Source organism: Bufo bufo, chromosome 5, assembly GCF_905171765.1.
Source record: "Bufo bufo chromosome 5, aBufBuf1.1, whole genome shotgun sequence".
NCBI classification, from domain to species: domain Eukaryota; kingdom Metazoa; phylum Chordata; class Amphibia; order Anura; family Bufonidae; genus Bufo; species Bufo bufo.
The window spans coordinates 146584414-146610109 of NC_053393.1; the positions used below are offsets into that span (position 1 = coordinate 146584414).

Below are 25696 nucleotides of genomic sequence, written 5' to 3' on the forward strand. Positions count from 1 at the left end.
TAATTTGAAACTAATAGTAGCATTTTCTTTCTGATAAACTAACAGATAGACTAACCTGTGCCATTTGTATATATATATCTTTAGGACATTTTTATTGGGTAAATTTCGTCTCAGTATATACATTTTAATGGTTATTTATGTTTTAACTTTTGAACTTATGATACAGATGGTGAGTGCTTGTTTTTTTCTTTTACAAATATTTCCTATTATAACTTCGTGACGGGGTGAGTCACCAAAAAGCAGAGCACCTCTACCACTGTATAAAAAGGGGGGGGTGAGCTACTATACTTTTTGTATTTATAATACTGATTGGATAGAGTGAATCTGTGCAGGTACACCCCCCAACTGGTTACCTCCCCTTTGTACCCTTACTGCAGACTGCTAGCAATTCATTCATAACTTCTAGTAGAAATAATAAAGGAATGGCACAACATACAGACATAAGAATAGATGTTCCTGAACTGTTATTACACGGGGAATACATGAAGCTATTAAAACAGGCGTGTCAGGAGTGGTGACAGGTCCTCTTTAAGGTTCATAAATTGTTTCACCTTATGCAGTATGTTTTCTTGAAGTACTTCTCTAACCTCTCAGCAGACCTTCTTCAGAAAATAATAGTTAGTTGCCGTACTGTATCTTGAGATCACTAGGCCTGTACTCCGCTATGGTAAGCTCATGTTACTGGCCGCTTTGATAACACTAGACTTGCACTCTGCTGTGCCCCACCAAAACCTATTCGCTACTACTGTCTTATATACAGTTTATGTCATGCTGCTGTATTTTGAAAACCAATGAAAAGAGTTTAAAAATGATGCTGCTCACGGACATAATTAGTATCATGCAATACAGCACAGCAGCAACATCCTAATAATAAAGCAAAATTCTAGTCTTGCCTCATTTTATTTTTGTTTGACATGAGATTATTGTATAAATGGAGTCAGTTCAAAAGTCACTTCCCAACTAAGCATAATGCCTTATAGAGCTGATTCTCCATAGGTTACACATACCTTTATTTGTAAAATACTTTGCTGTAATGTGGAGAAATTCTTATTTTTGTCTGTATGCTAATAAAGATTCTAGTGCCCTGTGGGCGGGTCTATACTATTTGATGTACCATTGCTTCACCCCTTTCACCACCTAGTGACTCCCACTCTGCTTTGACAGGGCCAGACTTCCTCTACATCATTGCTTCTGGCTCTGAAATCCTGCACCTGCATACGCAATACAGTCCACAGTGGCCAGGCCAGGACTGAGGCCTGTTCTGCATATGCAGCAAAGATTCAACAGTCAGGTCATGTGTGGAATTTCAGAGCCAGGTGCAATGATATAGGCAAGCCTAGCCCCAGGGGCGTAGCTATAGGGGTTGCAGAGGTAGCAGTCGCTACCGGGCATAGGAGCCTGAAGGGGCCCAAAGACCCTTGTGCCACATAAAAAGACACTGGCATTATAGAAAGTGCATGCTGGTCGTTACCCCTCTGGCTGGAGGGAAGGGGTTAGGCCAAGAATTTGGCATGGCGGGGGTGGGGGTGAGGTTTTTGCCTCAGGCAGCACGAAGACTATGTGCTTCCCTGCCCCTGACCACAAAGCACTGAGGGAAGGGGGGCCCAAGCTGAACTCTAGCACCAGGGCCCATGAGCCCATAGCTACGCCCCTGCCTAGCCCTGTCAAAGCAAAGTGGGAGGTGCTGGGTGGTGAAAGCAGCAGAGCGATGGTATATCAAATAGTGCGGCCCCTACCAATGGTGCACTCGAATTCTGATTAGCGTACAGCAGGGATGGCCAACCTGAGGCTCTCCAGCTGTTGCAAAACTACAACTCCCAGCATGCCCAGACTGTCTATAGCTATCAGCCTACAGCAGGGCATGGTGGGAGTTGTAGTTTTACAACAGCTGGAGAGCCATAGGTTGGCCATACCTGGCGTACAGATTAAAAGCTTAATTTCTCCACATTACAGCAAAGGATTTTTACCAAGAAAAGGTATGTTTATTGTACGGGGAAGTAGACTTACAAGGTATTATGCTTAATTGAGAAGCGATTTTTGAGCTAATACACTCTCTTTTAGGCCTCTTGCACACGAACGTTGTGTGCCCGAATTGCGGCCCGCATGCGGTGGGTCTGCAATACACGGGCACCGGCCCGTGTGCACTTTGCATCATGGATGTGGACCCATTCACTTGAATGGGTCCGCAATCACAGAGATGCGGAACGGAAGCACAGATCGGAACCCAACTGAAGCACTACGGAGCACTAAGCAGTACGGTGCGGATGGATCACGGACCCATTCAAGTTGAATGGGTCTCGATCTGTCCCAGCCACTGCCGACGTTGATTGTGCATTGGGGACCACAAATGGCGGTCCCCAATGCACGGAACGGATGCACAACGTTTATGTGCAAGAGGCCTTAAGATGAAGATTAAGGTGAACATAGACATTAGCTAGAAGTCAGAACTTTCTATCTTTCACTGTCCATATTGTGTGAATTAGCTCTGTAGCAGTAGGCAAATGGGATCAATCGCAGTCAGAGACAGTGACAAAGCAGTCAAATTAAATAGGGCTTTGCCTGTTCTTTATTTTCTTGGACAAAATTAAAGTATTGCCTTTACATTCAGGCCCCAAAATACTAAATCAATCACTGCCTAGCTGGCTAAACATATAAGTTGCCCTGACAAGTGGCATAGCACCAACCATTCAAACAAAATTACATTAACGTGTGTTAGGTCACATCAGGAGTAAATGTCCGCTTTGACGTTAGTGATCACAGTAACAGGTTCTCTCTCCTCAGATCGCTATTCCTTTCTAGTGTACACCTTGTACCTTAATAGCCCAGTAATGAGCTGGATTGTGTTAAAAAGAAAACTTGTTTTAGCCAGTAATGGAATGATAGGCCCCACTACCAACCTACTCATCATTCCATTAAAAAACAGGTCCAAAAAAGGACTTACTAAGGCCCTTACCAAACTACTCTTTGCTAGGGATATCTAGCTTTCCAGGATTCCTTACATCCCATTCAGCTTTCCTTGGAAGAGATTTATACTTTCTGGGGCCTAGTACACATACGGCAGAAGTCTTGGGAAAATGTAACGATCCCTGATCACTTTTCCTGTCACTGTCTCACAATACATATCCCATGCAATCTAGCAAAACAATCTAACTTTTCTTATCTTTTTCCCTTACTTTTTGGCTAGAGGTGTCTGATGGCACCGTAGTACATGAAGACTTGTCACCAGCCAAAGTGGGAAGATTAGTCAACAAATATCCAGGACCGCCTGCTCCCTTTAGTGAGGCTGCATTGTTTAGTGCATGTTGAGTGCCAGATAGATGGAACTCTGCCCAGTATATACATTAAATGCAGGATGTATGGGGGCCTCAAGGGTAGAGAAGGGTTCGACATATTGCAACAAGTTGGATGTTTCAACATTGCCTAGTCCTATTGTTCTTGGGCAGATAAGCCACCCAACAGAGCTCTTCAGTCTCTCCATAAACAATGGATGAAATTACAGTCAGAAATAGGCAAATGCTACAATATTTCTCATGTGAGATGTGCCATTATTGGATGGAATGATGGGTTTGACTGCTAACAAGACCTTTTTGGAAGGATTTATTTTGAGATGCAAAAGAACAAGTCAAAGGTGCTGAATTGACCCATCTCAACCAATGTGATATATAACCATTTGACTTTGTCAGAAGACAAGAGTTTGACCACCACATATACTGTACATATTTGCTATTTTTGGTTAAAGTATCCGCAGGTTTTCAGAAAACACATGTACAGTCTTGATAAACATGACTTTTTGTGTTTTGTTTGATGTCAATGTAAAATGTTCTTACACATAGACTTCTGTGTAAGTATAAAACTTGGAGAGGTTTACAGGAAACATAAAGTTAGCATACAAAGACCACATACCTTTTATTTTTACTAGTCACTTTATATTGTCCATATATAGACACTGTTCAGAGGTCATACAAACCTAACAACTTCAGGTTTGCCAGTAACTCTAAAATGCGTGCTATATCACAATGTGCTGAAATAGAGAGACTGACATCAAGATTGAAGGAAGGATTGCTTAGAGGTAAAAAGCTTTTGGTTGGGCACAAACACAAGTATCATGAGAGAAAATAAATCCACACCCTTTATGATGAATCACACTTTACATGAATGCCAGAGGCATATATGTTGCACACCACCCATTTTTACCAGCCGTACATTTGAGTCAAAACCTTTAAGGCATGGCCTGCCTGCTTGAAAGTAGAGGGTGTGGAAGAAGCTTCTGTAATTATGACTGTATCTGCAGCACCCAATTTAGTTTAGTGGCATAATAAATACTACTAGGCCTTGTAGGGGTATGTGTCCACTGGCAAAATCTCGTGTATTTCCTATCTGCACTAGCTTATCAGTATAGAAGAGACTGAGCACCATGGAGTGTCTACCATAGAGTGTCTACCAAAGGGTCTACAATAGAGGGTCTACCATAGAGTAGACACTATAACACTGGTTACACAGACCAGGTGTGGATACGGGATGTTGGACCTCTGCCAATCAGCTTGTGATGGCCTATCCCAAAGACGGGCCATCACTTAAAAAAAACTCTGGACAATTTTTTAAATAAAGAAACATAAAACTTTCCACCATGTCAGATAGTTGGAAACTGTGTTCCTTGGTCATCAGGAAAAGTTATTATAAACTGGATGTGGTTGAATTGAATGTTATATCACTGGGTCACTATGAAATGAAAGAATGTGCTTGGGTCACCAGGAATTGGTTGTTGTCCAATCAGGTGAACAAATAAGCAATTTAAGTTGAAGCTCCTGTGTAAAGTACTTTACTATCCAATTACAACTGTTCCTGTATTGGTCAATGTCATAAGAAAACGGAAAAAATAAGATTTTATGCCCTGTGAAGGGGTCTAATGTCCCTTTAACAACACTTAGCTGCAAGAGCTATGGGGCAGAAGAATTTGTTTAGAGTACAAAAGGGTTTATTATAGATGTTCTAGTGGTTAAGAGCTCCTCACAACAGATCCACAAGCTAAGCTTCGCTAGTCCTCATTAATGTAATCCAGTAATATTTCAACTATAGGGAATTTTATTTAAGGAACATAAATCTATTGTAAGTCTCTTTTATTGGAATAATCTTTTCCTTGTGAGTGTCCTGAATATCTAATATGTTTAAAATATGAATATTCTTTTTATGGCATGCTAGGGGATTTCAGTTAGTTTCAATACTAGGAAATGCTCAAGATAACTAAAACTTACACAGGATCTCAAGATGTTCTAAACCTTCATTTATTGGCATTGTGCTTTCATCAGTGATCAATTATGAGGGAGTATGATGAATAGTGAGTAAGGTTTGGGTTCCACCCACCACTCCCATGAAGACAATGAATACTTAGTTATAGCTCTGCTTGTCAACGGGTAGGACTGCCAATATGTCTACTAGTGCAGTATATGACATGATTCAGATGAATCGTTCTATAATACCGCAATAAGGATTTACTAGAACACAAGATTAAATAAATTCATAATTGTGTGCTGAGATACTTTAAATACAGTGGACAACCTGTCTGGCATCATTCTAATCAGGGTTGTAACTACCAGGGTAGCAGAAAAGCAGCTGGCATGAGGACCTTGCTGCCAAAGGTAATCATGGTGAAGAAAAGCCCCATCACACGTTTTGCTATTGAGTCCCATAGTTACTGGTTATGTCCCTTATTGTAAGCATGCATGAAAGTTTACACAAATCTGCACATTTATAGAATTATAAAATGTGATATTTTATTTTGCACTTTTTATAGGAACATAGCATAGGGAATAAAACTGGATAACTCATGACAATGGCTTCTGTCAGGGGGTGGGATATATTGGATAGCGGGTGTACAGTTCTAGTGATTGATGTGTTGGAAGCAGGAAAATTGGCTAAGTGTAAGGATCAAGCAACTTTGACAAGGGCGACATTGGGATGGCTTGATGAATAGGTTAGAACATTTTCAAAATGGCAGTTCTTATGGAGTCTTCTTGGTATACAGTGGATACTACCTACTAAAAATAGTCCAAAGAAGGACAACCAGTGAACTGGTGAGAGGGTCGTTGAGACCCAAGACTCACTGATGTGTTGGTGTGTAGGGAGTAAAGTCTAGCTCATTTGGTTAAATCTCACAGAAGAGCTATTGTAAGAAGAATTGCTGACAGTGTTAATGCTGGATATGGTAGAATACAGAACACACAGTACGCAACAGCTTGCTGGGTATGGGGATAGGTAGCTGCAGACCAGACAGTGCAGGGATCCGGAATGACACGGGTGTCATGAAGCAGTTAAGTATAATGTATATGAGGGGCTTGGGCAATATAGGAGTTAGATAACCCCTTTAACTAGGGAATAGAAGCGACCAGGATGCACAGAAAATGGCAAGCTAAAGGAGGCCATATAATGCCTTCTGTGATGTTCTGCTGGGATATCTTGGGTACTGCTATTCATGTGGATGATACTTTGACATGTGCAGTGTCCCACTGCTACAGCAGAGGTTCCCCCGGCAAAAGGGTTATGTATGCATTTTCTATGTAGCCTGCAAAACTATTACAAATATGATTTGTGATGTAACTATTTTCTGTATACCAAGCAGTTAAGTTAATAGTTCGTATTAATTCATCACTAGGTAGGGCTGTTTCCTCTACCCATAGGGAGAAGGAGTCTAGACAGAGAAGTGAGTAGAGCTGGTACTAAGTGTCACAGTTGAGAGTAAAGACAGCCACGTGTTAGGTACTGGCCAGAGCAAGGCAGGGAAAGACCTGAGAAAACCCAAAATGTATTTCACTGTTACAAGGAGGTGCGAGTAGAAGCCCTGTGGGGATAAACTGCTTGACCAGAATCTTCTAGTCTCCATAGCAAGAGGAATATGAAAAGGCATAATCTGGATATGGCCACCATACTACATACTGCAGTGGACACCTATAGTAACTTTGAGTACGGCAACCTGTACAAAAGGTGCAGAGCAAAGTCTGATGTGGGGGTCTGCCCTGTGGTTGCATTGTACAAGAGAAAGTTTTGGATGTTTATGCTATAGACAGCTAGAGAAGTGCAGTGTGAGGAAAAATACTTTAAAGAGACACCTGCTTCTTTTAACTATTACTGCAGCCATGTACCCTGTTAGTACTGTGGATATTGCACTTGTGTAAAAACTGCCAGTCTATGTAGGCTGTATGTGTTTGAACTTGAATTTTCAGTAAAGAACCGTTTTACTGCAAAACCACCTCTGCCCACTGCTGCAGATGACCCTGCCTTGCACCTCACCATCCATCACTATCAAGAGCACCCTGAACCAGCATCAGGCAGTAAAAACCCCAGAACCAGGGAAGAAAGATGCACCCTTCCCATCACTGCATATCCCAGAGTGAGTAACAACTGCAACATCTTGCTACTATGACTCCTCTCCTCTGCTCTTCTCTCCTGGGCTAGCTGCACTTATACTGCCTACTTTATCTGAACATTGTTGCAGATGTCAAAGATGTTTTTATTCTACAAGGGGGCCTTATACAATAGTAAGCAGCCTGCTATGGCTGATTGAGATACCAAGTTGGTGCTGGAGGCCAATGATGTTGGATCCTTAATGCTCTAAATGTTACATGACACATTGGTTCTAGAAAAAGTATTAGGCTGAGTTCACACGAGCGGATGCCGTGCGTGACATCCGCTCCATGAATGACAGCCAAGACCCGATGCAGACTGCAGAGGCACGGAGCATTAACATGACTGATAATGCTCCGTGCCTCTCTGTGACCTCTTTACTACAAAATCATAGTGACAACTGTGATTGCCTGTCATTCACGGAGCGGATGTCACGCACGGCATCCGCTCGTGTGAACTCAGCCTTATATGCAAACTATTTTCATTGGGCACACATCATATCATTAGTGAATACTCACCCTGCCCTCATGTTATGCTTTTAATAGATGCTGCACAGTTTATGACTATAACCTCAAGAATACTTTGGTTTAATTTAGTTAAATGGAGTCTTTCACCAGGAAATCACTGATAAACCAGACACAATGTCTTTGTGTCTGGTGTCACAATGTCTGTAGGTCACCTGAATGTAGAGATACCTTTCTTAGTGATCCATTGCTTCATTCTGAAGAATAGGACTTTTCAACCATATGCAAATGAGCAGTAAAGTACACAGAGGGCGGGTCCAAGGCCCCTGTGTGCCCATGCTCCTCTTGCTTCCTCTGGCAGCCCTATCCTCTACTTCTTGATTGATAGGGCCAAGTACCTGCATAGTTATCTCACCTGGCTGTCAAAAAGGAGAGGTAGGGGAAACAGGAGGAGCAAAGGTGTACAGGGTGGCTTGAGGTCAACTGTTCACTTGTATATTAATTTAAAAGTAGTACATTTTCTCCAGAATTAAGCAATGGATAGCAAAGTTAAGGTATTATTATATTCAGCTGAGATAGCCCTACAAGGTATTCTGTCTGGTTTAAGAGAGAATTTCATGGGGACAGCCTCCCTTTTAAGGGGTTCGCCCACAAAAAAACATTTGTCATGACTACAGAATTGATGATAAATGTATGAATGCTGGGGGACCTCCCAGATCAATAGAATTGTGGTCCTGAGGCTGAGTTCTGAAGTAGTATGAATGGAACAGTGGCCATACATGCACAGTACTGCTCCAAACATTGGTGATAGCTGATCTCCATGATATTCAATGTTTAGTGTTCTGGACCATCAATATCAAAGTCCTGGAAAGCCTCTTTAAATTGTCCATTACATTGCTTTCTGTTGACTGCCGGCACATTTTTGAAACACATTGATTTCCAGAGTTGGATTTTTTCTGGTAATTTTCGAGTACAGTTTTTGGCAATACTTGGAAAGTCATTTGTAGCAAATGATGGATTTTCACTCCACTAATAGAACCCCAGCCTTGGTTAGACCATCAGTCAGTGATTTGTCATTTTAGCTTATGGAGTTGTCATCCACAATGACAACTTTCACAGATTAACTGTGCAGAAAATCTGAAATCTCTAGTATATAATCAACCAACCATCTTTTCCTAACTCCTCCCTAAAGTGTCAGAATTATTATTTGCCTACTGAATCTAGTAGTTATAGTAGCATTACTGGAATTTAGAAAGGCATGGTGTTTGGTGTACGTTCTCTGTATCCTATATATTAAATGTGCACTATTTTATCTTCTGATGTGTCATAGAAACAATACATGTCAGAAGTAGCAATGGAGGTCAAAGTGCTCAGACCCCATAGATCTCTAGAACAATGTGGCTGCTGCACTCTTTAGAGAACAATGCCTTTTTGGTTCAACTTGCCAAGATACCATTGGCTCACTATGGTTCATGGCCTGACTGTGGCTCTCCAATGTCCTAGCAATCATTGTAGGTCTTGACATTATGATATAGATGTTGTTTATATGTCAATACATATTCTGTCGTCTTCCAACACTTCAGTTTCCCTATTAACATATGCATCCTTTTCAATTCAGTTTCATTCTCCTACTGTTTCTAGGTTGGAAAGTCCAGAAACCTAAGACTAGGGTCCTTATATTGTTGTGCCTACCAGTCTAACCTAATGTGTATGGACATAAAAAAACAAAACTACAAAGCCTCATTCCCACATCAGTATTCTGGGCAGTATTTTGTATAACTATTTGTAAGTCAAAACCAAGAGTCGAACCTAAACAGAGAAAAGGTATAATGGAAAGATTCTGTGCTATGGACCCATGTCTGCTTTTGGCTTACAAATTACTGATAGAAAATACTGACAGGAATATGATCGTGTGAATGAGGTCTAAGAAATGTTTTGTCACATTGCACTTCAAATTTTCTAGCAAGAGCAGAGATCAGGCAAAGGTCAAGGTTTCCATTGAGAAAAGATATAATTCTTCCCTCTGGAATGTGCCAAGCAATTCACTAAATCTTAGTGCCAAGTCAAATTCCTTGTAAGTGCAAAATTATTTGGCCAAATAAATTTATTCTGATTCTGATTAACCTTTAGTAATTCACTTAATCTTAAAGGAGTTGTCCAGCCTTTACTAAGTGATGGTCTATCCTCAGAAGCTGAGACACCGGACCCCTACTAATCAGCTGTTTTGACGTATCCCTCAAACGGAAGGCTCTGGTCATAGGCTCTCATGAAAGAAGTCTGGCTAATGTTTTTAGGCCTGGTCTTAAAAGTAGTTGTCGAAGTTTATCTTTATTTTACTAAAGTGCCAGAAGCCTAGTGAAATAAAAAAAAAAAAAAGAAAGTATTTTCCTGTGCCCACTCCAACCTAGCACCGTCGCTCAGTCCTCTTGACCGAGCTGCAGTCAGTGATGTATTGTTGTGTGCAGGCAATCATTGGCCTCAGAGGTTTCTCGCCATACACTGCTGAGGCCAGTAATTAGCTGCAGCAGTATACAGAATGTTAAAGCTGCAGCTAAAACAATAAGTGATTGGCTGCAGCCCGGGGAAGAAGACATTTCTACAGTGCTGGTTCCGAGCGGGTGCAGGAAAGTGAGGTAATTTTATTTATTTTTTTATAATTTTTCCTGGATTTGGGCATTTTGATGAAATAAAGAGAAAACTCTGACAACCCCTTTAATGAACAGAGAAAAATTATGCAAAATTGCAAGACCTACTTACACTTTACTGTTATTATGGGTTAATCTAATACAACATTATGTACATTTATTTTTATTTTTTGACTGAAGAGAAAATAGATATCATTTGTCTGCTTATCTTAAGGGGTAGCAAGGAAAAGGAATTTCGATTGGAGAACACAGAACACAATCCAGGCCTATACAACACCAAAAACAACCCATAGCCTTAATGTTCCCATAAAAAATTATTTTATTAAGTACAGTTAAAAATACCAAATACAATTAATATGATGGGGGTAAATCAAAATTCCTACCCTTGGACATCCAGCCAGTTGCTATTCATGGAGCATATATGTGAACAAAATATTTTTTTAGTGGCCTGAATCTGCTACATATAAATGCTTGCTAAGCTAAGTACTAGTAACAAGTCCTATATATAGCACTATCAAATTATATAACATCACATGAGTATGGCCACTAAAAACATACATATAAGGCGACTTTCACACTAGCGGCAGGACGGATCCGACAGGCTGTTCACCCTGTCGGATCCGTCCTGCCGCTATTTCGCCGTGCCGCCGGATAGCCTCTCCGTCCCCATTGACTATAATGGGGACGGGGGCGGAGCTCCGGTGCAGCACGGCAGTGCACGGTGAAAGGCTGCCGGACTAAAAGTACTGCATGCCCGGCTTTTTAGTCCGGCGGCCTCTCACCGTGCACTACCGTGCTGCGCAGGACGGATCCGACAGTGTGAAAGTACCCTAACATAAAAACAATTTTATGGGAACATTAAGGCTATGGATTGCTTTTGCTGTTGTATAACTGTTTAAAGTAGCGGTTCTCAGTCATAACATGTTAAAGATTGGGAATAGTGGCTGGTACAATCCAGGCCTATACCTGATATTAACTAAGACTAAAGTTATCAGAACAATAGTTTAGTTTCCTGACTGGACAGTACTTATGCGCACCCCTTGTGGGCTGAAAAATAAAAAATGAAATACTCCACTCTCCTTGGTTACCCTGCGACCCCCTCTTCTAGCTCCCGGCTTTAAAATGGAACAGATGAGTAGTCACTGGTTGGTGATGTCTCCTATTGGTGTCAGCAATGTCTTAGATGACACTACCTCCTATAAGTGTTAGGCCTTATTTACACAGTCAGTGTTTGGTCAGTAATTTCGATCAGTGATTGTGAGCCAAAACCAGACACGGGTCTAAACAGAGAATCAGTGCCTATCTTTCACTTATACCGTATCTCTGTGTAGCCTCCACTCCTAGTTTTGGCTCACAATCACTGATGGAAAGCACTGACCAAAACACTGACATGTGAATGAGGCCTTAGTCTGAAGGTTCTGGTCACAGTGACTACCGCTGAGATGGGGCAACAAAGAGTGACAAAAAGGATGTCAGGACTCAATATTGCTATTCATCTGAGATATACAGTATGTAAAGGCGCCTCAAAGAAATCAATCATAAAAGTATGGTTCTTACAGTTAAGAAAAACAGAAATACTGTATACCCACATTGTGGAGCAGTCACAAAATGTACTCATTTACGTAAGATGAAGTACAGTGTACCACACAAGGCTAGAGATATCAGGGTAATAAGCCTAACACCCCTACACTTTCAAACAGGTTAAAATATTAACACCCTTCAACATATTTTGGCAGACAAAAGTGAAAAGAAATCACCCTAAGGCCTCATTAACACAACCTTATTTTTTGCGGAGCCGATTCGGACCCGTTCATTTCTAAGGGTCCGCAAAGGAGCAAAAGATGTGAACAGCACACGGTATGTCCGTTCCACGGCTCCGCAAAAGGATAGAACATGTCCTATTTTGGTCCATATTGGGGAATGGAAAAGAGTGGGGCGTGAGGCCTAATCGAGGTGAACGAGGCCTAATCCACAGACTACAATCTAGTAAACTGAGTATTCTCTCATACAACATGTTTGCACGGTTCATCTATCATTACACCGTATCCTATATTTATCTACAATACAGGTCACCTCTCTATAGATTTATATATTTTAACTCTCAGAAACACAGGAATAAACTATCAATCAAGTCAAGTGAAGTAGGAGTCTCGGAATTTGAAAACTGTCATATACTTAGATTTTAGCATAATACAAAAGGGTTAGGAAAAAAATGCTGATTTGTAAGTGTACAATGCTGGGATGACCTATAGCTGTCTCCGCATCTCATATGTCAATGCAGATGTAGCATGCCTGAGACTCACTGATTCCTCATGTTATACAAATAGTGTCATCTGCTTCCCCAGCTTTTGTTGAGCTTCACCGATTAAGCAAAACTGTAATTAAAAATCCTGGGTGTAGCCTGAATCAATTCTTGACATGTTCAGTCATTGCTTCATTTTGTTCAGCACGCTGATAATTATCTTACCGTGCATACACAATGACCTTGATTTATCATGCATTCAGTCCAGAATTCTGGCTTGAAAAAGTTGCAAAATGGGGCTTTCGCGACCTTAGGCTCACTTGCACAAATATTTTGTGACTTTTTGCATTTTTACATCACTCATTCCAGTTTTGAAATATAGGTGGGAAAGTGGGCATGGTTAGCTATGTTAATGAGTTTCACTCCCAATTTATCACTGAGACTTTTGTTAAAAAGTTGCCAAAAAAATCTCAATCTTACTCCAGCAGGAGGATGGAGTGGGAAAACTAAAGTAGCTGCTCTAGACAAAAGTGTTCGGATAACCGCCTAATGATAAACCCCTCCTCCCACGTGCTTTTATTTCTTTAATTTAGTTTTTGACATTTTTGAATGTAAACATTACTATGTAAGAATTATTATACAATGTTTTTATAACGTGTAAAAATCGTGTAAGTTTAAAGAATTATGCCATAAATAATGTAAAAAAAAATCTGACATCATGCAGTACATGACAGGCTCTTTCTAACAAATATAGAACCAGCCCTGTACTGCACATAGATCCAGAGATCTCCCCATTCATTGTTGCAATTGCTCAGATAGATTTCATTTTAAGGCGGCAGCTCAGGGTGTGTGTCCTTTCTGCTTCAGCTGGTGGCAATCGAAGGATGGAACTGACCATGTGCGCAACCTCAGTGAGCTGGACGGCGCTGGTGGCGCTGCACAGATAGATTTTTAGTGAATTGCTCAGTGACTATGCTACATTTTTAATTACATGCAATTACAAAAGTATTCAGATCCAGGTACTGGTTTCAAAAATGTTGAATATTTTTTTGTGGGACAACCCATTTAAGTTTTGACCTAAAACTGATTGGTGTCAAGTGGTGCATACAGTGTTGTAAATTTGCATCCGCTTTCATCATGCTTTTAGACCTTAGAAGAGAGCATTGAGCTTTTGAATCTATGAAAGGTGCACTGACAGAGCTGAAGCAAACTGCCATATTTTTTTTGCATAAGTTTGTATCCTCCAATGAGTGTGAGATTTGTCAAAGGACCTTTAAGTTTTTGTGACAAGACATAATTCAAGCAAATATAAAAGATTTACACTTTACACACATTTTAGCTTAAATCAGTTTCCTCAATTTCTGAGTACTAATAGTAACGGAAGAATTATTGTGCAGCACAATGCTACAACACTACTGATCATATGGCATGGTGACATATGAATGGGTATATTCTACCACCCAGCTAGTATATCAGGGCAGCCCCCATCACCTCCACAAGACATGAAAGTTAGACTTTATCATTCAAAAAGTAACGTCTCATGCAGCAAGTAAATAAAGTATTATTGCTGTACGGTACTCATATGCATTATTGCCAGAGGCTGGCTTCGAATGGTCTGGTCCTCTGGGCAATAAATGTCATAGTCCCTATGCCAACCACCAGGGGTATAACTATAATTCATTGTGCCCTACAGCAATATAAGATGCCCCCCCAACTAGCGTAAGAAATTTAAAACAGCAGCATAAGTAGCAATAATTAAAGGTATGTATAACAGTACAATAAATCAGAAAACCCACATAATATTAAAAAGCCACCATATTGTTATTTTCCACAAAAAGGTACAGTCTTGCACCAGACAGTGCCCCCTCAACCTCTGGGCTCCATAGCAAGTGCTTGTGCTATAGCTACACTCATACCAACCACCCTGCTTAGTTGAACTAAATTAACACAGTACCTTGATAAAGCATTTAATTCATGTATCCCCCCCCCCCCCCCCCCGCAAACCTTGCCCTTAAACCGTTGTCCCTAATACCCGAATGGTTAGTCTGCCTTTGTGTACTGCCCTATACTAGGGAAATATGAGCATATCCGAAGATGCTTAAAAAAGGACTGTACCTCATGTACAGTAATTCCAGTAAGCAAGAATATTCTACATTCCAGACTCAACACCTTGCATGTAATACAGAATAAAAACAGAACAATCAGAGTACATGATTACACATTTCGGAATTGCTCTATTTTTAAATCTCATAAATCTCAGGGGTTGTGCAATGTTTTAAATGCTGACCCAAACTCAGGATTAGGGATAAGAGTCTGATCATTGGAGGTCCCACTATTGGGACCCCAGTTATCATGAGAATGGGGGTCCTGTGCATTCCCATATGCATGAGGATAAGAGTCTGATAGGTCGAAGATCCCACCGCTGGGATCCCCATCAATACTGATTAGAGTGGAGGTCGGTCATGGATGCTGCTGCTCTATCTATCTATCCATCTACCTATGGGACTGCTGGAGATAGTAGTGCACAGTACTTGGCAATCCCTTCAGTTTCATAGAGATGAATGGAGTGGCAATTCTCATGATTAAATGGAGCAACCCTTGCATAGAAAGAAATAGGAGGGCCCCAGTGGTTGGACCTCACAGAGCAGACTTCTATCATCTTTTCTATGGATAGGGGATATATTTAAAATATGGCCCAATTTTAAAATCAAAAACAATAAAAAAAAGAGGGGGGAGGGGCAAGAATTGTTTGACTTTTAACCTTCTTAGCATTGACAGCTATGTATCAATGTTTGACTAAGCAAACACATCATTAGTAGGGTTATATTACACTTTATGGTTCGTATGAACTTGGGGCTTACACTAGATAAACAATTCCCAAGAAATTTGGAAATTTGGCAAAAAAATATAACAATACATTTCAATAACATTTAGATGAATCATTTATTGCACATATAGATGCCAATGGTCAGTTAGATTATATGAACTGGTCCATTATAAAACGCAATCATTTACTACATACTAACATCTAGAATGGTTATGAGCCAATGGAAGAACTAAAGTTTGGTTTTGCAGATGAGACATCACTAATACTGAACAGAGTTGAATTGCTGCTTTGTCTGCCTGGAATAACAAGTCATACATCTAGAACAATAAGGGATTGATGAAACATAAGCAATGCTGTGAGATAGTATGAATGTAAGCACACTGTGAAGGGGAATCCTGACTGTGCATAGATGGGAACCTCTACTGAAGGAGATAAAAGCCTGAACGTCTATCACAGGGTGCACCTGATCCCGGCGTCTGCCTACATCATCCAGAATTCCAATACACAAATACTAACATATATGTCGTATACATTTTGAATATGAAGCTAAAATTTGTTTCCTACTGATAGGAAATTACCAGATCATTGTTACGTTTGTTCCAAATCTCTGAAGACTTTTCGATAGTTGTGAATTTTTTAAAGAAAAATCCTTACCAGTAAAATGATGAAGGCACTAAAAGGTGCCCAGAGCTTCCAGTCCATTGTGTACTTTTCCTGTGCTGTCAGGCACAGTCCCTGTGATCCTGCTGCTTATCCTAATCTCACAGTTGGAGTAAAGGGATGCTCCCTCCTGGCTGCTCTCACAAGTAGGTGTTAAAGGTTTCTTCAGTGAGAGATGAGCAGATGCGGTACAGCAGAGTCCTTTTCTCCACCCATAATCTTGGGCTGGTCTCACCTGAAACACATGACAGCATCATTATTGCAGCTGGATAATTCACCATTCAGACACACCTTGCATCCTATTGCTATGAAACCATTGCCAAGTAATGTATTGTGACAAATCTGCAAATTAATTAGAATCGACATACCATAATGTGTAATCTATTACAGTTCAACAAAAAGTATGTTTTTGGGGTGTCACCATATTCTTCCATAAGTAACAGTAACCACTGGCAGCCCAGTCTTGTATTTTCACAAGTTATATCGTTTTCTACTGTTCCTTGTTTCTTAAAGGGGTGGTCTCCCTTCAACAAATGGCATTTATCATGTAGACAAAGTGAATACAAGCCACTTACTAATGTATTGTGATTGTCCATATTGCCTCTTTTGCTGCCTTGATTCATTTTTCCATCACATTATGCAATGCTTTTTTTTATAGGGGTTATGACCACCCTGCAATCCAGCAATGGTGGTCGTGCTTGAACACTATAGGAAAAGGGTCCACCTATGTGCACTCCTGCGGTCCCCGCCACCAGAGAGGCCGGCGCCTTTTCCTATAGTGTGCAAGCATGGCCACTGCTGGATTGCAGGGTGGTCATAACCATGGAAACGAGCAGTGTATAAAGTGATGGAAAAATGAATAAACCCAGCAAAGGAGGCAATATGGTCAATCACAAGGTTGCCTACATGATAAATGCCATTTGCTGAAAGGAGACAACCCCTTTAATTTTATGGGTCCTGAAATGGTCAGATACTGTATTTTCCTGAATGAGTATTTAGTCACAGGTATCTCAAGTACATTGAATTTTAGAAAGAGCTTGGCAATAGATATTCCGCCCCTAAGTACATTAATAAAGCTAAAGACCTTGTTTATGACTGTTAGAGATGAGTGAATTGAAGTTGATGAAGTGGAATTCGATCCGAATTTCAGGAAAAATTTGATTCGCACCGAATCCAAATTTCCTGACGTAACGTGGTAACGAATCAAATTTTTTCCTAAAATGGCTGCTGCACGTTAGGACATGGAGCAAAGAATTCTGGGAACGAGGGATCACCCACAATGCCATGCATGCAGCCAATCAGCAGCGAGCCAGCCCTGTCATGTCACAGCCCTATAAATAGCCTCAGCCATCTTGGATTCAGCCATTTTCCAGTGTATTTAATGCAGGGAGAGACGTCAGCAGGCGCTAGGGACAGTGCTAGGAAAGACTTGAAAACATTTATTTTGTTGAATAGAAGTTCAGGAAAAGAGCATTAGAAGTGTAGGGAAAGGATAGGGAGGAATTATTCCACATTATTGAAGCAGAACAGGGTCCAATAGGGGAGTGTACAGCCTGGGTAATAGGAACAATCCTATTACACCTTGCTGCACTGACTGGGGATCCAAATTGCAATTATACTGCTGCTTTCAGGTTTCCAATAGATGATACCTCTGTAATTCCAGCAAACCGTTCTCTTTATTGGGGTGCAAGTGCTGTGTGATACAACCACTAACAGGCTACAAGGCTACTTTCACATTAGCGTTTTCAATTCCGCTATTGAGATCTGTCATAGGATCTCAATAGCGGAAGAAAACGCTTCAGTTTTGTCCCCATTCATTGTCAATGGGGACAAAACTGAACTGCACGAAACGGAATACACCAAAATGCATTCCGTTCCATTTGGTTGCGTCCCCATCGCGGACAGAAAAATGCTGCAAGCAGCGTTTTTCTGTCCACGATGTGGTGCGGAGCAAGATGGATCCATCCTGACACACAATGTAAGTCAATGGGAAGGGATCCGTTTTCTCTGACACAATAGAAAACGGATCTGTCCCCCATTGACTTTCAATGGTGTTCAAGACGGATACGTCATGGCTATAGAAGACATAATACAACCGGATCCGGTCATGACGGATGCATGCGGTTGTATCAGTGGCGGATCCAGAGCCTGGTCTCGGGAGGGGCACTTTCCGATTTTTTTCTGTCCGCCGCCACAAAACAATGGTGCTTATATAGAACAGACTACACAGTGTAGGCTATATGTGTATAACAAACATATTTCACATGAAAACTTACAATTACTTGGCTTGGCCCTTGGGGATCTCGGACGCCACTTCAACACTTGGCGGGAGGCTCGGCGGAGCTGATGTTGTGTTTTATCCTAATGAGAAAGATTTCATAATAAGGATTTGGAGAAGGGGCAGAGGGATAGCAGAGCAGGGAGAGGCTGGTGCTTCTACTAGGGCAGTGATGGCGAACCTTTTAGAGACAGAGTGCCCAAACTGCAACCTAAAACCCACTTATTTATCGCAAAGTGCCAACACGGCAATTTACCCTGAATACCAATACAGTATATCTTCCATGTACTTTATCATTTAGCTATAATAGCCTAGATTCAATGTGCTGCCTGTGCCGTTCATAGTGCGCCCTGTGCGGATGAATGGCAGGAAAAGTCTAAGGCATATTGGTACACCATATGCCTTAGTGCGAGTGCCCACAGAGAGGGCTCGGAGTGCCGCCTCTGGCACCCGTGCCATAGGTTTGCCACCACTGTACTAGGGGGTCATTCCATGGGGGAGTAATAAAGCCCACCCCAGTAGAAATAATTCTTCTTATAATGTGACAGTGCAAAAAATACCCCCTTGTAATGCCCCCAGTTGAGCTAATGTCCCCATAGTGCCCCCATAATGTCCCAGTATAAAATACCCCTATATAGTGCCCCCAGTAAATGCCCCCATAGTGCTCCACACCCTCCTTCCTCCTAGTGTTCCCCATAATGTACCAGTATAAAATGCTCCAGTAGATGCCCTCAGTGTCCCCCATAATTTGCAAGTATAAAATACCCCTTCTTAGTGCCCCCGTAGATGATCCCATAGTATTCCTCTCCCCCCTTCCCCATAGTACCCACCATAATGTGTCCCAGTATAAAATTGTACTGTACAGAGCGCCCATATAAAATACCCCTTTTTTGTGGCCTCAGTAGATGCTCCTATAGTGCCCCCAATCATGTGCCAGTATTAATAACAGCCCCCCATGTGCCAGTATTAATAACAGCCCCCCATGTGCCAGTATTAATAACAGCCCCCATGTGCCAGTATTAATAACAGCCCCCCATGTGCCAGTATTAATAGCAGCCCCCCATGTGCCAGTATTAATAACAGCCCCCCTGTGCCAGCAATAACAGCCCCCCTGTGCCAGCAATAACAGCCCCCCTGTGCCAGTAATAAAAGCCCCCCGCCAGTTATAACAGCCCCCCTGTGCCAGTAATAACAGCCCCCCTGCCAGTAATAACAGCCCCCCGCCAGTAATAACAGCCCCTCTGTGCCAGTAATAACAGCCCTCCTGCCAGTAATAACAGCCCCCCTGCCAGTAATAACAGCCCCCCTGTGCCAGTAATAACAGCCCCCCCTGTGCCAGTAATAACAGCCCCCCGTGCCAGTAATAACAGCCCCCCCTGTGCCAGTAATAACAGCCCCCCTGCCAGTAATAACAGCCCCTCTGTGCCAGTAATAAAAGCCCCCCCGCCAGTAATAACAGCCCCCCTGTGCCAGTAATAACAGCCCCCCTGCCAGTAATAACAGCCCCCCTGTGCCAGCAATAACAGCCCTCCTGTGCCAGTAATTACAGCCCCCCTGCCAGTAATAACAGCCCCCCCGCCAGTAATAACAGCCACCCCACCAGTAATAACAGCCCCCCTGCCAGTTATAACAACCCCCCTGCCAGTAATAACAGCCCCCCTGTGCCAGTAATAACAGCCCCCCTGCCAGTAATAACAGCCCCCCCCCGCCAGTAATAACAGCCCCCCTGCCAGTAATAACAGCCCCTCTGTGCCAGTAATAACAGCCCCCCCCGCCAGTAATAACAGCCCCCCCCGCCAGTAATAACAGCATTGTATATATATATAAAAATAAAAAAAAACACTTATACTTACCTCCACGTCAGCGATACGATGCAGGCCTCCTCTGGCCTGTGTCTTGCGCTGTATGGCTCAGGCAGCGCGATGACGTCATCACGCCGCATGCGCCGGCCTCTGATAGCCAATTGCCCCGTTGCCCCCCCCCTGGATCCGCCACTGGGTTGTATTATTGTAACAGAAGTGTTTTTGCTTATCCATGACTGATCCGCAAAAAACGCTAATGTGAAAGTAGCCTTACTAGGAAATATTTCTGTGTCTTATTAGCCATTGTGCGGTGCAGTTATATGTTCTAAAGCCCTTTTTGGCATGTATTAGTGGCAAAAAAATGTATTTTTTGCCGTTCAGCTGTGCAGTTATATGTTCTAAAGCCTTTTTTGGCGTGTATTAGTGGCAAAAAAAGGGCTTATTAACCATTGTGTGGTGAAGTGAGAAAATTACAGCCCTTTTTGGTGTGTATTAGTGGCAACAAAAAAAGTATTATTTGCCGTTCAGTGGTGCACTTATATGTGGGTTCGTCAGACACAACCCTTAGTTGGCATGGCCCGGGAGCAGGCCCTGTGCCCTCACCTGTCCTCAACCTACCTCTGTCCTTTTCTGTTCCCTCAGCCAGAAGAGTATTATATTCTGTGGGCTCAGCTCCACTATACAGCAAAGATGAGTTACTAGAGGACAGTCAGCAGTTACTGGCCAGCCAAGATGTTGAGGAGACATCCGCCGCTTCCTCCGGTAGGCAGGCAAGTAATGATGACGAGAGTGGCGTGGGAGCTGGTGTTGTGAGCGGTCAGGCTCCTGGCTCAGAGCCCGTTGAGGAGGACATCAGTGACGTGCAGACAGTACTCGATGATGATGTAGCTGATCGGAATTGGGAGCTGGGTGACGAAGAGGCTTCATCATCATTGGGAGAAGAGGGTTGCAGCTTGCACGTGAGGCAGCAGCGGAGCCAGCAAGTTGGTAGCGTGGCCGGGAGTCAGCAGGGTGGCAGCAGTGGAAGATCGTGAGCCAAACGTGCCCGGGGAAGACCTCCAAACGTGCCCAGAAAGTACTGGTGCAGGGGTTCACTCTGTGCTATCATTCCACTGCTATGGCTTCTGTGGCAGGGTGGGGGGTAAGAGCAGTACCAGCTCCATCAGCAGCAGCTTGAGTCTAGAGTCAATGATGAGCAGCTTTCTTAACCCGCCTAGTGAAGAAATTACTCACCAGCTGGAGCAGCTAGACCTGGAGCAGAACCTGAGCCAGCAGGCAGTGGCATACTTGGACAGCCCCCTGCCACCCCACATTGAAGATCCGCTGGACTACTGTCATTGTGCCACTCTGTGGCATCCTCATGCTGTTGCTGCTGCCACCTCCACACTATATCACCTTGCCAGTCTGTGGCCTCCTCATGCTGCTGCCACCCCCACACTTTGTCACCTTGCCAGTCTGTGGCTTCCTCATGCCGCTGCCACCTCAACACTATGTAAATGGGCCACTGTGTGGTCTCCTCATGCTGCCACCTCCCCACTATGTCATTGTGCCACTCTGTGGTCTCCTCATGCTGCTGCCACCTCCACACTTTGTCATTGTGCCACTCTGTGGCCTCCTCATGCTGTTGCTGCTGCCACCTCCACACTATATCACCTTGCCAGTCTGTGGCCTCCTCATGCTGCTGCTAACTCAACACTATGTCACCTTTCCACTCTGTGGCCTCCTCATGCTGTTGCCACTTCCATACTATGTCACCTTGCCACTCTGTGGCCTCCTCATGCTGCTGCTAAATGAACACTGTGTCACTGGGCCACTTTGTGGCCTCCTGATGCTGCTGCCACCTCAACACTATGTAAATAGCAACTCTGTGATCTCCTCATGCTGCTGCTGCCACCTCCCCACTATGTCACTGGGCTACTCTGTGGTCTCCTCATTCTGCTGCTACCTCAACACTATGTCATTGGGCCACTCTGTGGACTTCTCAAGCTGTTCTCCCACCCTCCCCACTCCATGACTGGGCCACTATTTTGCCTTTTTGGCCTGGTTGACATCATCATTTATTTGACCCTTCTTCTGATCTGTCAGATCTGAACATAAAATAGGGCCAAGTGGTGATTTACACCTCTTGTACTGACAACTGTAGAGGCTCTGGGGTGAAATAATAAATGGAACCCATGAGAAGTGGCGCCATATTAAAAACTACACCACAAGGTATTTATTAAGGAATGGAGTGAACAATTAGACCCAACAGGTGAGTTGCAGAAATTAACAAGCATGGGGCTGTGCAAAATTAAAATTGCATGTTTTCCACATTTATGACATTTTAGTGCCCAACATGCTGTGCCCACCATATGCTATTTGAGAAACACCATGCCATTTAAATTGTTAGGCAGGTTCTACTGGGTACTAAAATGTCATAAATGTGGATGTAAACCGGTGTTTATGCTGCAAGGGGAAAAAACTGAAAGACCGCCGTTTACTGTTTGCAGCTGAGATTTTGATGGATTGGTTTACAGGCACAATGTTGCTTTTGAACAGCCTTTGGGGACCAGCACAGTCATTTTCTGAGAACCATATGTTTATTTTCTCTCAACGGAGTTGATTAGTTCTATTTTGGGGTACATAAGACTTTTTGATTGTTTTCTATTTTGCTTTTTGGGAAGCAGGATACAGAAAAGGCAGCATCTCTGCCATTGCTTTTTGGGATTTGTTATTGCGGCATACACCGTGCAGGAAAAATTACACGTTATGTTTATTCTGTTATTCTGTTCAGCTCAATAACAGAGATACCAATTTTATATAGTTTTTTTTTTACATTTTGCCACTTTTATTCAAAACATTTTTGGAAAAAAAATCATGTTTTTGTGTTTTCTGAAAGTCATATTTTGTTATATTTTTTTCAGTGGATTGCTTAGTGTGCAGGCGTGTTTTTCCAGGAAGAGTTGACATTTATATTTGGGTTACATATGATTTTTTGATTGCTGGATATTATACTTTTTGTGGGGAAGGTGAATAAAAAATGTCTGTTTTGGCACAGTTTTTTTTTATGGTGTTCATCTGATAAGGGTAGATCATGTGATATGTTTATAGAGCAGGTTGTTATGGACAGGGTGATACCTAATATGTCTATTTTTTTTTAAATAAAAAATTGGTAAAGAGGGACATTTTGTTACTGAAACCTTTATTTTTTTTATAAAACACTTTTTTTAAATACTTTCTTTTTACTTTTTATTTTTGTCCCGGTAAGGGACCATAACATTTTAGGGTCTGATCCCTGTTTCAATGCAGTACAATACATGTTGTATTGTACTGCATTGAGATATCAGTAATATCCTGACAGCTTGCCTTGGGGCTGGGTCTCTGTAGCCCCAAACCTTTGCAGGCCTGGTGTTGCATGGCAGCCATAGGCCTCCTGTCGTTGTAGCGCTGGGGTCCATTGGAGAGACTGAGGGAGGTAAGGCACAGCTAGGCACATGTACTGCTCCTATGCCCGCCCGATTAGCATGGCGTACTATTATGTCAATTTGGGGGAAGTCACTTCTCGCTGTGACGTAATAGTAGATCACATGTCGGGAAGGGTTTAAAAAGGTTGTCCAAGGGTAGAAGAACATAGCTGCTTTCTTCCAGTGCTACACCTGTCCACAGGTTGTGTGTGGTATTGCAGCTCAGTCCCATTCACTGTAATGGAGCTGACCTGCAATATTAGACAACCCATAGACAAGCCTGATGCTGTGTCTTAAAGAAAACAGTCATGTTTTTCTTTTTTTTTTAACAAGTCTCTTTCTTTTTTTTTATTGAAAAGGTATGTCAGGTTACAAATAGTATAAGACAATATATTAGTGATATTATGAAGGGAGGGGGGGAAGATAGGAGGGATGGGGGGGGGGGAAACAAGGGAAATGGTACCAGTTTTCATTGCAAAATACAATTATAAAACGCAGGTACAAGGTTAATGCACATCAGCTGAGATTATTGCTTGTAAAAACAAAAACAAACACAAACAAATAAGTTATGACGAATTCGGGTATAAATTATAGTGAAATCAGAGAAAAGACATAAAAAACGTACTTGTACATGGATATAGCCCGTCTATGATACATTACAAGCAGTTTCTTAACACATTGCACATATTAGAGAAGATAGTCTATTTAGTTTAGTTTTAAGACTTCAATACCAAGTTAGGGTTGGTAAGTCATATGTCAGAGGTCTCTCAGTTGCTTGGGGAATCTCGGAACAGTCTCCATGGATTCCACAATTTATGGAACTTGGCATGCGATCTGGATGCCCAACTAGCCAGTTCCTCCATCAGGAAAATTTGGTCAATTTTTTCATACCAGCTTTTTAGTGACGGAGGGGAGGTATTAAGCCAATTTACTGGTATTAGCAATCTTGCTGCTTGGACTAAAAGGGTAGGTAAATCAGATATCGAAGGCTTCCATGTTTTGGACGGTAACCACAGAAGAACTGAGTGGGGCGATAATTCAATCGTAGTGTCGCAAATGACATTAATGTTTTGCTCAACCTGTTCCCAATATGAGCGAATCAAGGGGCACGACCACATAATATGGCCTAATGTACCTTTCTGGGACTTACACCTCCAGCATGTATCATTTTCCATGAAGCCCATTCTAAAGAGCTTATGTGGGTCATTGTACCATCTGGTCAGTGTTTTAAAAGAATGTTCCTGCACCTTTATGCATCTGGAGAAACCATGCGATCTCGAGAAGATTATATCAATTTCCTGAGGAGAAAAAAGCCGGCTGAGATCACTTTCCCAAGCTCTTATGAAGGCCGGAATACTGCTTCCTTTATTGGGTATTAAGCGCTTGTATAGAAGTGAAACACTATGTTTCGGGAGGTCATTATGCAATAATAGCTGTTCAAACCAGGTTGGAACAGGTGTGTTAGGAAATTTGGTGGAGAGAGTGCAGCGTACTCAAGTTAGGTTTAGAAATGTTCCTGGGTGTTGTAGTGCAATAGACACTAACCTGAGACGGCTGACTCTCTGCAAGGGCAGGTGATGATGAGAAATGTTCGTGACGCCAGTGCCAATTAAACGGTGGCACGCCGTTTGCTGATAGCAGGAATAACTGAGGAACCACGTGATGTTAAAACAGAACTCAAACTTTAGTAGTCATCATACATGGACATAGATGGAAGCGCAGTTCCTTTGCAGACAGTTGGTCTTCAATACAGTTGATGCAGGCAATATATATATATATATAGCAAGGTGACTTTAGAGCAGGGGTGGGGAACCTGCGGCAAGCGGCCCGCGAAATCATTCAATCCGGCCCCCCATGCGATTGTAAAACACCGCCGCCGATTGTCACTATGGAGCGGAGTAAATGTATTGCTAAACACACTGACAATGAATGGATGA

At 42.4% G+C, this 25696-nt stretch overlaps 1 protein-coding gene across 2 annotated transcripts in view; it reads right to left on the minus strand.

Moving 5' to 3' along the window:
• LOC121002054 (desmoglein-1-beta-like) overlaps nucleotides 1-16428 on the minus strand; it is a 45461-nt gene extending 29033 nt beyond the window's left edge. Inside the window, exon 1 of one of the 2 annotated variants that reach the window (XM_040433356.1) lies at nucleotides 16231-16428. In XM_040433356.1, coding sequence (XP_040289290.1) covers nucleotides 16231-16278 — 48 coding nt within the window. In that variant the 5' untranslated portion in view covers nucleotides 16279-16428. The remainder of the gene's footprint in view (nucleotides 1-16230) is intronic. The other variant, XM_040433358.1, reaches the window with a different exon arrangement.
• Between the last annotated feature and the right edge of the window lie 9268 nt (nucleotides 16429-25696).